At 46.2% G+C, this 13,006-nt stretch overlaps 1 protein-coding gene and 1 non-coding gene across 2 annotated transcripts in view; one reads left to right on the forward strand and one right to left on the reverse strand.

Moving 5' to 3' along the window:
* Positions 1-516: 516 nt before the first annotated feature.
* MERTK (MER proto-oncogene, tyrosine kinase) overlaps positions 517-13,006 on the forward strand; it is a 112,405-nt gene continuing 99,915 nt past the window's right edge. Inside the window, exon 1 of the mRNA XM_059079086.2 lies at positions 517-714. Within this exon, the coding sequence (XP_058935069.1) occupies positions 654-714 (61 nt within the window). The 5' untranslated portion in view covers positions 517-653. The remainder of the gene's footprint in view (positions 715-13,006) is intronic.
* Positions 10,415-10,549, reverse strand: LOC131766067 (small nucleolar RNA SNORA70). Its single transcript, XR_009338369.1, has one exon. It is a non-coding gene; the product is annotated as a small nucleolar RNA SNORA70 (small nucleolar RNA).

Below are 13,006 nucleotides of genomic sequence, written 5' to 3' on the forward strand. Positions count from 1 at the left end.
GGAGCGCGCCACGGCGGCCTTGGCCTCTGGGAGCGTTGCTGCCTGGGTTTTGTGTCCCCAGAGCCGTGACTGCGGGACCACCGCAGCCCCCAAGCTGTAGGAACCTAGTCTTACGTCTGGCGGCCGCCTCAGGCGGCCTCCGCTACCCCCGCCCAACCCAATCTCCTCCCTCTGTCCCTCCCACCTGCACGTGCTGGACGTCGACACAGCCCACAGCCAGGGCCCCTTTCTCTCCCCACCTCCGGCCGCCCCTCCCCTTTATGGTCCCCACCTCCCTCCCCTCTCTTCAGCCCCCGCCCCACCATCCCGGTCTGCCCAGGCTCCAGCCAAGGCCCGCCTCGGCCCGCCTCTCCCCGCCCCTCCGGTCCAGTCCCGTCCCTTCCTCCCCCTCCGCGGCTCTCCTCTCCCGGCCTCCTTCCCGCCCCCTCCCCTCCCCTCCCCGACTGGCTCGGTCCTCTCGGACTTGGCCCGCGTCCCGCCCCCTCCAGCCCTCGGCGCCACCCGCGGCGGCTCTGCTCCGCCACTTCGGCGCTGGCTGCCGGGGCCGCCGGGACCGGGCTGCTTCGCGGGCGCGCTTGGCCGGCGACGCGGCAGGTTCTGGACGGCCATCTGTCCGTCGGTCCACAGAGAATTACCAGTTCCGCGGCCCCGGGATGGGGCGGGCCCTGCTGCCGCTCCTGCCGTGGCTCTTCCTCCCCGCTCTGTGGAGGGGAGGTGAGTGCAAGGGGCCGGGGGCCGGGGGCCGGGCGCGGGGGGCCGGGAGCTCGCCGACTCGGGCGCACCCAGCAGCTGGCAAGTTTTTAAACACCTCCCCCCGCCCCAGCGGTGCCGGGTGCTGAGGCGCAGGGGCTCCCACCCACGCACTCTCCCGGCACCCAGGCTGGTCGTGGGCGCGCGTGCCAGTGGAGACGGGGAGGGGTGGGCACCGAGGGCTCCCCTTAACCTCCGAGAGGGAAACAGAGCTCCGCCGGGCGCGCTGCAAGTCCTGAAATTTTCGGCAGAGGGGAATGCGCCGAAAACTTTTCCCTGGACACGGTTGCGTGGTTGGACCCTGGCTCTGGCGGGAGTTCTGGGAGCCGCAGACCCTATCACCGCCCCCGAGGGACCGGAGACCAGCAGGCTGCGGGAGTTGGGGTTGCAGTCCCGGTGCTAAGATCCACCAAGGCCAGAGTGCGACCGGGAGGGACTGTCGTCTGGCTGCTCCCCCCGGGCCCTCATGGGCAACATTAGCAGGGACACCCTGGGAGCGTGGGGACCCCGGAGAAAGGGGAAGCATTCTTTACACCCCTGTTACTGCTGAACAGAATCTAACGTGCTTGATCAGCGTCTAGGTTTATCTGGACTCTGCAAGGCATTCCAGTATAAGTACTCTTATCCATCCAGTACTGGATGGGTAAGTGGTGGCAAGGGAGTGCAGGTCCCATTCTGCATCAGCAGCTTGTTTGGAGGGTAGGTGATTAACGGGTTAGAAGTTTAATCGCTGATGCATTGCTTAAGGAAGCTGGAAGAAATTTAACCAGGCTTTATACTGAATAAACACATCTCAGGCATTTTCCCTTAACTAAAAGGTTTAGCTTTCACCTATTATAGTCAGAGATGTTTTTTAAGAGTACCTGGGAAGTTCAATTTATAGTTAAACAATTTACTTCAGGTTTTTTTTCCCTGTGAAGTTTTCATTGGAAAGCTCAGTTGCTCAAATAAGAAATTCTTAAGCAGTGCACACATTAAATTACATATGCAATTTATAATTTGGGGCAATTTAGCAATTTGAAGCAAACATCCGAAATGTAAACCAAGCAAAGAATTAAAGGAATTCTGTTCTTTACCCCCAGCCCTCCACCAAACCCTCAAAAATTCCTCAGCATTTCTGCCAGATCCACTTTTCATAATCTGCTGCAAATCTGTTATATTTTGCTACTAGGGAAGGCTGGCCATTAACAGTAGTCTTGGACATAGTGAATGTGGTGAAAATTATGGGAAAAGTAATAGAAACAGTAGTTTTGGTGGAAGATGTTTTTTAAATGGAGTGTTTTTCTAATTTTTTTTAAAGCTATAATAAAAATACTTTTGTAGCCAATAATCAGTTTAGGCAGATAATCATAAAAGGTCTGTTAAAATCCACCCAACGGGAAGAATGAAAAGTTTCTCCAGTGTTTCTTTTCCTACGTTTTGCTTTTCATCTTGAATTTACCTGTGAGATGTCTGACAGTGTTACATTTTACTTTGTGAAAAGCTGGAAGAATGGGATTCTCACTGGCCAAATTAAAGCAGAAGTAAGAGTGCTGTAGGAAGAGATTAAAAATGGAAATTGGACCCCTTGTCTAGTTTTACGATTTTCATATTGCATGTTGTGGTTTCAAGTGGTTTGCTCACCAGGCAGCAGAGGAGAGAGAGAGACAGGGTGTGAATGTGTGTTTAGACTCTACACTGTAGAGGAATGGATAATTACCATTTACGCATCACTTTAACCCTGGAATCCTCCCTACCCCTCACCCCCACCCCCTACACACAAACACCCTCCCACAAAGACAGACACACACAGAACTGAAACTGCTGAACCAGGGGCGTTTCTGGGCTCACCAATCTTTCCTTTCTGTTCCGTCTCTGATGGGGGTGCCAGTGAGCAACAAATCATGCAAAGGGTAGCTCTAGAGGGCCCAGGAGAAGCTAGAGCACAAGAAATACAGAAGTTGATAAAAGCGCAGGCATTGCAAGGACCTAGCCGTTGATGAGACTGTGCTTGCCCCTAAACTCAGCCCTTAGAACTAATGGGGCTTTTAAAACTCTTCAGTGTTAGCATTTCTCTCCCAAACTGAAGCTGTCACCACATTACAATATATTGTCAACATTTTCCCAGAAAGGACTTTAAGATGTCTAGTTGCTTATGGCCTTTGTATCAATGGACTCGAATGCTTTGTGGAAGTAAGCAGGGCACATTTCAAAAATAAGTAATTTTTCAAAACTTATTCTGATCCACTTCCTTAAAGTTAGGGTTAGGGTTTTTCAAATTGAGAATAATTATTTTTTCAGTCTTATTTTTAGAAATAATTTCCAGGTTATTTGAGGAGCAGGGCCAGTGGGCTGCCAGTCAGAGCTGGTTACAAACAGGTTGCATCTTTAGGTGCCAGTGAATTGGGAACATGCTGCCAGGTAGAGAGGCTGAGGCCGGACCTTGGTTTAAATGGGTTCCCTGGCCTGGAAATGAATACATGCAGACCCTCCGCTTCCCACATAATGGCCAGAATGAGACTTTGCCGATGAATCGGGCTGGGTTGTCCCCTTGTCTGACATCCTCCAGTGGCCTCCCTTTACCAGAGTTGGCAAGGACTCAGGGGCCTCCCTCTCCCTTTTGGACTCATTTCCAGTTACTCCCCCCTTGTGGCTGGAGTGGCACGTCTCTGGCGCTTTTGCTGTCGATGTTCCCTTTGGCTGGAATCTTTTCCCCGAGATCTCTGCACACTGGCTCTTTTTAGTCATCTGGGTCTCAGCTCAGATGTTCTCCCGGAGAGGCCTTCCCTCACTGCCACTGCTGCCAAAGTTATACACACACACACTCCATGAAATAACACTACTGCCACCTGATGGGTTCCTCGTTACTTTCGGAGCATCAGGCTCATTGCAGGAGCTCGGTACCTGCGGATGGTATCAAAGACCCAGGCCTCTGCAGCTCTCGCCGCCCTGTGTTCCTCCCGCTTCTCTCTTCCTACTGGCTTTTCCAGAAACAAGTGCTGCAGCTCTCATGACCTTGTTCTTGGGCCTTGGTTGCTAGAAAACCGTCTTTCATTTCACTGTGATGCCAAAGTGATTTCCTTACTAGAAATGTTAGGGTAGATTTCTGGACTGTATTAAGGCCAATAGAGCAAGGTTAACGTATTTTATAGTCTCTTAACGATCCCAACTTTAAAAATAAGTCAAAAGCCAATTTTTCATGTTAAAGACCCAGTTTTAACAGCTCCTTGCCCAGTGCAAATTGCCGGATTCCCAGGTCATTGAGGTCCTGAGTGCCTTGACTCTGGCCTGTTGTTACTAGTTTAATCTTAAACCGAAGCACATGGCTCTGGTTGGGATGCATCTCAGCAGGAAGTTAATCATTATAAAACCTGAAAAAAGCAGGTTCACTCTGTGTGCTTCTAGGGCTTGGAATGAAAATTAACAGGAGCTGCAGCTCATGGGCCAGCGGGCTGGGCTTCCTGTCCTGCCTAGCTGACCTCTGGGGAGCCCTGGGGCAGTGACTAACTCTCAGGACCTCAGTTTCCTCACCGGTCCTGTGGGACTCTGTTATTTATGGAAGGATGAATGAGCCAGTGTCACATGGTAAATGCTTCAAAACTGTTAGCCATTATTACCCATGCTTCCTCTCCCTTCTCAACTCAAATTTTGCGGTAATTGTTTTTCTTAAACAAAAGGTATTGGGGGGAAAAGTTTCTTCTTTTCTCACTGAAATATGTGCTAAAGTGCAACTTGAAATATGAGGGCGGACCTGTGGGCCATCCTCCACTGTTGAGAGTGCTCTGGTGGAGGGGCTGTGGGTGTCCATCCCAGAACGCCGAAGTCCTCCTTGCTCTGTGGGACTGTTTCCTAGTAGTTCTGCTAGCAAAACCCACGCTTGTCGCCTCAGATGAGGCAGGGCCTGTCCTGAGCACTCCCCTTCTCACCACCCCCATCACCCTCACTTGTTGAGTTCAGACTTAACTTAGTCCAGGAATCGCTTCCTGTCATGTGCCTCTCAGGAAGGTATAAAAATGAAGTCCAATTCCTGCTCAGCTTTTCCCACATCACTCTACTCTAAAGTGGGTGTGGTTTTGTTTTGGTTTCGTAATTTTTGGGGGTGTTGTTTGAGTGTAAACATCCAGATAATTCCTTTCCTTTTTTCCAGCTAAAACTAGGTTTGGGGGCTTCCTTGGTGGCGCAGTGGTTGAGAATCCGCCTGCCGATGCAGGGGACACGGGTTCGTGCCCCAGTCCGGGAAGATCCCACATGCCGCGGAGCGGCTGGGCCCATGAGCCATGGCTGCTGAGCCTGTGCGTCTGGAGCCTATGCTCCGCAATGGGAAAGGCCACAACAGTGAGAGGCCTGCATACCACAAAAAAAAAAAAAAAAAAAAAAACCAAACAAACTAGGTTTGCCAGATGCAGTCTTCTGGCTGCGATGGCTAGAGAATGAGGCTTGCTTTCTTAGGTGACGTTCTGTGTCTGAGTTGGGTGTGTGCAGGTAGTCTTGTAGCAGATGGACCGGACAGGGAGGCCCAGGTGCACTCCTGGCTTCCAGATGCTTCCTGCTTGGTGGCAGGTGTAAGTGAGCCCCCAGGTACCCAGGGAAAGGCCCAGACTCCTCTGCATCCCATACTCTGGGCATCTGCTAACCCCTGACCCAGGGGTAACTTGTTCCCTATCTTGTTCCTTGTTCCAGCCCTGCTGCCTCCAGCTAAAATGCTGAAAATGCAGCCTGGCAGGAGGATTCTGCAGCCCGTCTTTGGAGAGCAAGAATACCGAGAGTACCTACCAACCCAGCACTTTCTCCTTCCTGGGACTTATTTTCCTTTGTCTGAAGTGTGGCTATTGAACTGTATGGAAGATTTTTAACCACAGTGAGGGCCCAGCTCTTCCCCATTTTTGTGAGGCCTGGAAGCCTGGCCCCTCCAGCACCTGGAGCAGCTGGGCAGCCCTCCCTTCTTGGTTGCCTTGCCATTCCCACTCTGTCTGGGCCTCCGTCAACCAGCAGGATCCAGTAGGCCTGGCCTAGCTGCCACATCCAGGTCACCTCCTTAGGTCCTGGTGTTTTCAAGTGAAGGAAAGATAGTATGTCTTCAAGAGTTTGTTGAGAAACCTGCACTCCATTCTAAACCATTTTATTTCATCCTTTTGTCCATTTCATCCACTGTTAATGCTTCTTTCACTTAATGATAAAATGGATTTTCCACGAGTCTTGGGGATGGCAGGGATGGGGGAAGGAGCAGGGCAGAGGGGAGAGGGAGAAAAAGTGAGAGAGGAGACAGATGTTGACTATATGTTTGGACCAATATCATATATGAGAAGTTTTACACCAAAAGCTAAGCATGTTTGAGAGACTTACACTTGGAGAAAAACCATTGCATTTCATAAGAGCAATGCATAGATATTTGTGGCACCAAATTTTATGCTTGTATGTTTCTCCTTGTCCCCAGTCATTAATGGTGTCTTCTGGATTTTTCCCAGTCGATCCCTTCAAAGTTGTTTTCTAGCTTCTGGGGAGCCAGCCAAGGGCCCAGCAGGATCTGATCATCATGGGGTTAGAGCTCTGCCCCAGCTCACTCGGGGACGGGGCCCATCCTCACAATTTAGGTCTCAGGCTGGCGCTCAACAATCAGGCAAACACTGTCTGACAGATCCCCTTTCTTTGTAGTCTGCTTTTTGGGGCATGGGGTGGGGTTGGGTGCTGTAGCTACCACGGCATTCAGGGCCAGTAGACGCCTTAGAATGTGCCTGAGCTCTGGTCCTGCCTCTCCATGGACATACAAAGGAAAGCCTTGTTTATTTTGGAGACGAGATTGTTTTACTATTGTAAGCTGTGGGGCTTTTTAGAGCTACTAATAGAAGACCGACTTCATTATCGTTTTAGAAAATGATCTTTTTACCAGTAAGGACAGGCTGTCTTCGTGGAGGATATTAGAACATAGACTCAAACTTGCTGAAAGTACTTTTCTGTCCCTGCGCTACTTAGTGAATGCACAGAGAAGTGATGAATATTCATGGGCTCCCAAGGGTGGCCTGTCTCTGGAGGCCCGTTTTCCAATCGCTGCAGTTCAGGGCAGGCTGCCTCCACGCAGGAAGTGAATGCAGCCTGTAAGCCTTTTTCCAATTCTGGCACACGATTCAAAGATTTGTGGATGAAAACAATGTTCTTTGAAAGTTTGGGGACAAAGAAAAAAAGCTCTTAGATTTAGCATGAGATCTAAAGCATTAGGTTAAAAAAAATAATAACCACTTTGAGAGTCTGAAGATGTTAAGTCCTCATCCCAGTTTCAACGTGCAGGGACAGCTGGGGTGTGATGCTTTGCCTTTCTGAAATTCCACATCTCCGTTGATTAAATGGCGTGGGGTGCAGGTTGCAGATAGGTGATTCTGGGGCCCCTGGTGGGCAGAAAATGGATTTCATCTGAAGGAGACAAGTGGGCTGGGATGTTTTCTCATCGTGAGGTTCAGACATGGTGCCTTCCATGAGTGTGACGCCACCAGACCCCAGCCCTGTGCCTGACGCTGGCAAAAGAAGTGCAGGCACCAGCCCAGAAGTGGGGCTAGAGGCAGCGCGGGGTATCTCTTAAAAATGAGTGGTGCCAGTGGCTTCTTTACTCTGGGAAGTTGCCATTCCTCCCTGCCTGGGCTGTATCCCCATGAAGGACCCCCCCCCCCCACCTCTATCTGGGGCAATAGAATAGTCTGGAAACACGGAGGTGTATTTCTGAGGATACTGGACCTCCCAAACAAATGACAATATATTAGGTCACAAATTAAGTCTCACTACATTTAAAAGGACTTAAATCATACAAAGTGTGTTTTCTGAACACGTGGAATGAAGTTAAAAATTAACAATGGAAAAAGTTTAAGAAATCACAAACATAGAAATTGAACAACCCTACTAAATAACGAATGGGTCAAAGAAGAAATCACAAAGAAAGTTAGAAAATATTCTGAGATGAATGAAAATGAAAACACAACAAAACTTATGGACTTATGGGATGCATCTAACGCAGTGCTAAGAGGGAAATTTATAGCTGTAAACACTGATATTGGAAAAGAAGATAGCTCTCAAATCAATAACCTAAACTTCCACCATAAGTAACTAGAAAAAGAAGAATAAACTAAACCCAAAGCAAGCAGAAGGAAGTAAATAATAAAAACTAGAGAAGAAATAAGTGAGATATCACTTTATACACGTTAGGATGGGAATAACAACAATAACAACAAAAGGCCAGTAACAAATGTTGGCAAGGATTTGGAGAAATTGGAACGTTCTGACACTGTCGTTGGGAATGTGAAAGGGAGCGGCCTCTTTGGAAACAGTTTGGCAGTTTCTTAAAAGGTTAAACATGAAGTTACTATATGGCCTAGCAGTTCTACTCTGAGGTGGCGATCCAAGACAAATAAAAAATGTGTATTCACACATACAAAAACAAACAAACAACAAAAAAGTCTAATTATTCAATATTATTATATAATTTTATATTTAGAAATTTAAAACTATTTTATAAAATAAATTATAGAATGTAAAGCTCCAAAGCATTTTGGCTGCAAGAAGCAGGAGAAAGTCAACTAGGAAGCATTTTCAAAATACAGAAGCCCAGGTCCCACCCAGGACCTATGGACTCAATCTTTGAGGTGTGACCCCGTGCTATGTGGGTCCAGGCCATTGTGTGCCGCAACTCTTGTTACACTCCATGCAGCGTGTCTGATTCTTGGGGAGGGGTGCGGAGCCTTACACCACTCCCTGGACTCCTCCCCCCAGGGGCATGTATCAGAACCTGGCCACTGAGGGTAAGAATAAAATAGTTATGTTTATCCAGGGAAGACAGCAAGTCTTGGACTAGGGTGAGAACAGTGAGGCTGGATGATCCCTCAAGCCAAGTGCTCTTATTGAGACAGGAAGGGGGCAGGGCACACAACCTTTAAAAGAATGACATAGCCCTGGAGGACATGACTTAAACTGGTTAGAACCAACTAGGTCCAAGATGGCAGACGAGTCGACTTCCAGTAGACTTTGAGCCTCATTATATACTCATGGTAACACATCAGCCAAATGATACACCCACAGGAACCATGACAGTTCCCAGGTCAACCATAAAAGCTCAGAAAGTGGGCAGTGACCCAATTCCTGGAAATCTGCACCTTCCCCAAAATAGTTGCGATTACCCTCCCACTCCTTCCTATGAAATTACTCACCCCTATAAAAACCAACAACCCCCATACCCTGGCATCTCTTGCCTTCTGAGATGGCCCACACTCTGTCTGTGGAGTGCGTTTCTCCCTGAATAAACCTTCTTTCACTTTACTATCGCTCACTCTTGAATTCTTTCCTGCGTGAAGCCAAGAACCCACACCTGGCGGCCCATCCCAGGGACTCGCCTGAGACCTGGGACAAGACCACCCTCTTGTACCCCACTCTTTTTCCTGCAGCATTATGATTTGGGGACCTACAGGTGGAAGAAAGATTCAGGGAGGGATCCCATCATTCTTATCAGGTGGGCCAGCTAGTAAATAGAAAGACCTATCTTTCTCTTTTTACCATCACATTTTTTTTTTCTTACCTACTCTTTTATTTACATACTCAAGTCTTGTGATGAAATGTTTAGGATACACAAAAGAATATACAGGAATAAAACTCACCTCTGTGCTCCCCACTCGGCATCAGAAATCAGACATGAGCAGTACAGTTGAAGCCCCCCACTGCTCCCCTCCCCCTGGACAAAAGCACTACCCCCTCCCCACCATCGGTGTTTTAATTCCCACTCATCTCTCTGTCCTTTGATCACACATAATTATATTGGTAACACTGTAGTGTTACCATGTCCTTAGGGTTTACATTTGTTTGCACGTTACAGAAAACCTCGCTTCAGCGGCTCCACCAAAGGGGACATTAACTGGGAGTCCTACCATTCAGTTCAGTTTTGACACTAACTACCTAGAGTGAGCAGAGACTCCGCAGGTTAAGGGCTCAATCCCGTAAGACTGCCTCCCCCCCAACGCCCGCTTCAGACACCAGCTCAGATGGAGGGTCCGGGCTGCCCACACTTCTGCCCAGCTGACTATAAATTCAGAATTCCCATGGCCTCCTCTCCCCCTCAGGTTTGATACTTCGCTAGAATGATTCTCAGCACTCAGGAAAGCGCTATACTTAGGATTACTGTTTCATTATAAATGATACAACTCAGGAACAGCCAGATGGAAGAGACACATAGGGCAAAGTATGTGGGAAGGGGCTCAGGGCTTACATGCCCCCTCTGGTGTACCGCCCTCCCAGCTCATCACCAACTCAGAAGCTCCTCAAACCTTGTTGTTTAAGCCCTTTATGTGGGATTTTATTACACAAGCATGATTGTTTAAGTCATTGGCCATTGGTGATTAGAGACATATTTGACCCCATAGGCATCCGGGATGAGCCACTTTTCTGTCACCATATTTTGCAATTCATCCTCATTAAACTTAGTGAATCCCCACTTCTTGGGGATGTGGATTTTCTGGTGGCCAGGGAACTTGAACTTGGCCCTGCGCAGGGCATCCATCACGTGCTCCTTGTTCTACAACTTGATATGGATGGACATTATGACCTGGCCAGTGTGGACACTGGCCACTGTGCCCTGGGGCTTTCCAAAGGCACCGTGCATACCTGTCTGGAGCCTAGATTGGGGTTAGCATGCCAGACATGAATGTCCACTGCAAAGGACTGTCTCCAGGGTCCCTTAGAGCAACCCATACAGGCAACAGGCTGCATGTACTTGCGAGGAGGCTGCTGTTGGCAGCCACTGCACACTGGGTTCCCATGGGGAAGAGAGCGTGGTGGGCTTAGTTGGCTGCAAACATAATATTTAATTATTATACTTCTGATGTCTTCAGAGTCTATAGTGATATTCCCTGTTTCATTCCTGATATTAGTAATTTTTGTCTTTGTTTCTTTGTCAGTCTTGCTAGAGATTTATCAATTTTATTGATCTTTTCAAATAACCAGCTCTTTGTTTCATTGATTTTCTCTATTGCTTTTCTTTTTTCAATTCATTACCTATATTTATTTTCTTCCTTCTGCTTGTTTTGGGTTTGCTGTGCTCTTCTTTCTCCATGTTATGAGATTAGACTGCTAAATAAAATTTCCCCTCAAACCTGTGTCAGCTGTGCCCCACATATTTTGATACATTGTAATTTCATTTTCATTGTTTAATGTATTTTTTAAAGAATTTCCCTTGAGACTTCCCCTTTGATCCATAGATTATTTAGACGTTTAGTTTGCAAGTATTTGGAAAATTTCTTGTTACCTTCTGTTATTAATTTATAATTATTTCCATTGTAATCAGAGAGTATAAACTGTATGATTTTAGTTCTTTTAAATTCGTTGAGATTTGCTTTATGGCTCAAGATAATGGTTTTTCTTGGTTTATATGCCATCGTCATTTGGAAAGAATGTGTATTCTGCTGTTGTTGGGTAGAATGTTCTATAAATGTAGTCTAGATTCTTTTCATTGGCAATCTCATCAAGTTCTTCTTAAATTAAGGGTACTTTAATTTATTATTTATTTATTTATTTTTGGCTGTGTTGGGTCTTCGTTTCTGTGCGAGGGCTTTCTCTAGTTGTGGCAAGCAGGGGCCACTCTTCATCATGGTGCGCAGGCCTCTCACTATCACGGCCTCTCTTGTTGCGGAGCACAGGCTCCAGATGCGCAGGCTAAGTAGTTGTGGCTCACGGGCCCAGTTGCTCCGCGGCATGTGGGATCTTCCCAGACCAGGGCTCGAACCCATGTCCCCTGCATTGGCAGGCAGATTCTCAACCACTGTGCCACCAGGGAAGCCCTCAAGTTCTTCTTTATCCTTGCTTATTTTGTGCCTAGTCCTTTGATTGATTGTTGAAAGAGAGATGTTGGAAGTCTCCCATTATAATTGTTGATTTGTTTATGTCTCCTTTCAGTTCTATGGGTTTTTGCTTCACATATTTTGAAGCTCTTTGCTTTAGTGCATACTCATTTAAGACTGCTATGTCTTCTTGGTAGATTGACTCTTATCATTACATAATGTGTCTTACTGTCTCTGACAGTTTTCTTTGTTTCCAGATCTACTTTATCTGATGTTAATGTAGGCATCCTGCTTTTCTTTTGGTTAATGGTTGCATGATATGTCTTTTTTTCTATCTTTTTGTTCAACTTGCCTATATCATTATACTTGGAGTGAATTTTTTATAAATGGCAGATAGTTGGGTCATGTTTTTTAATCTACTCTGCCATTATCTGTCTTTTAATGGAAATATTTATGTCATTTACATTTAATGTAATTTGTGGTCTATTAGGTGTTGATGTTTTACCAGTTCAAGTGAATTGTAGAATCCCTACCTTCTTCTAAGTCCCTTTACCTCCCCCATTTAAAGCATAATTATCTTAAATATTTCCTCTTCATATATAAAACCACGTCGGACAGTGTTACAGTTTTTCTTCAACCATCAGGCATAGTTTAGAAAAATCAAGAGGAGGAAGAAATTCTATTGTATTGACCAGTATTTTTGCTTTCTGTGTTTTTTCCTCCCTCCTGATGATTCAGCTTTTCTTTTTTTATTGTTTCCTTTCTGTTTAGAGAAGTTCCTTTAGTTATTCTTTTAGAGTAGGTCTGCTAATGACAAATTCTCTTAGTTTTCCTTAATATGAGAATATTTCGATTTCCCCTTCATTCCAGAAGAATTCTGAGTTGACATTCCTTTTCTCTCATCACTTAGGAAAATGGCCACTTCCTTCTATCCTCCATGGTTTTTAATGAGAAATTCACTGTCATATGAATTGGTTTTCCCCTATAGGTAAGGTGTCATCTCTCTCAGTATCTCTTTAGTATTCAGAAGTTTGATTATAATATACCTTGCTGTGGATATTTTTGGGGTTTATCTTATTTTGGGTTCATTCAGATGTTTAATTTTGTAGGTTTATATCTTTTGTCATATTTGGGGAGTTTTCAGCCATTATTTCTTCAAGTGCTTTTTCAGCCTTGCCATCTTTGTCTTCTCCTTCCAGGACTCTGATGATACAAATGTTAGCTCTTCAGTAATATAGTCCTACAGGTTGCAGAGGCTCTGTTCAGTTTTTTTCTTTTGTTCAGATTGGATAATTTTCTATTGCTCTATCTTCTGGTTCACTGATTCTTTCCTCTGCCCCTTCATTCTGCTGTTGAGCACATCCACTGAGTTTTTTTTATTTTGGTTATTGTATTTTTTAGTTCAAAAATTCCCATTTGTTTCTCTTCTCAATCTTCTCTTTCTTTACTGAGACTTTGTATTTATTTGCTAAGGC

Source organism: Kogia breviceps, chromosome 11, assembly GCF_026419965.1.
Source record: "Kogia breviceps isolate mKogBre1 chromosome 11, mKogBre1 haplotype 1, whole genome shotgun sequence".
In the NCBI taxonomy this organism is placed as follows: domain Eukaryota; kingdom Metazoa; phylum Chordata; class Mammalia; order Artiodactyla; family Physeteridae; genus Kogia; species Kogia breviceps.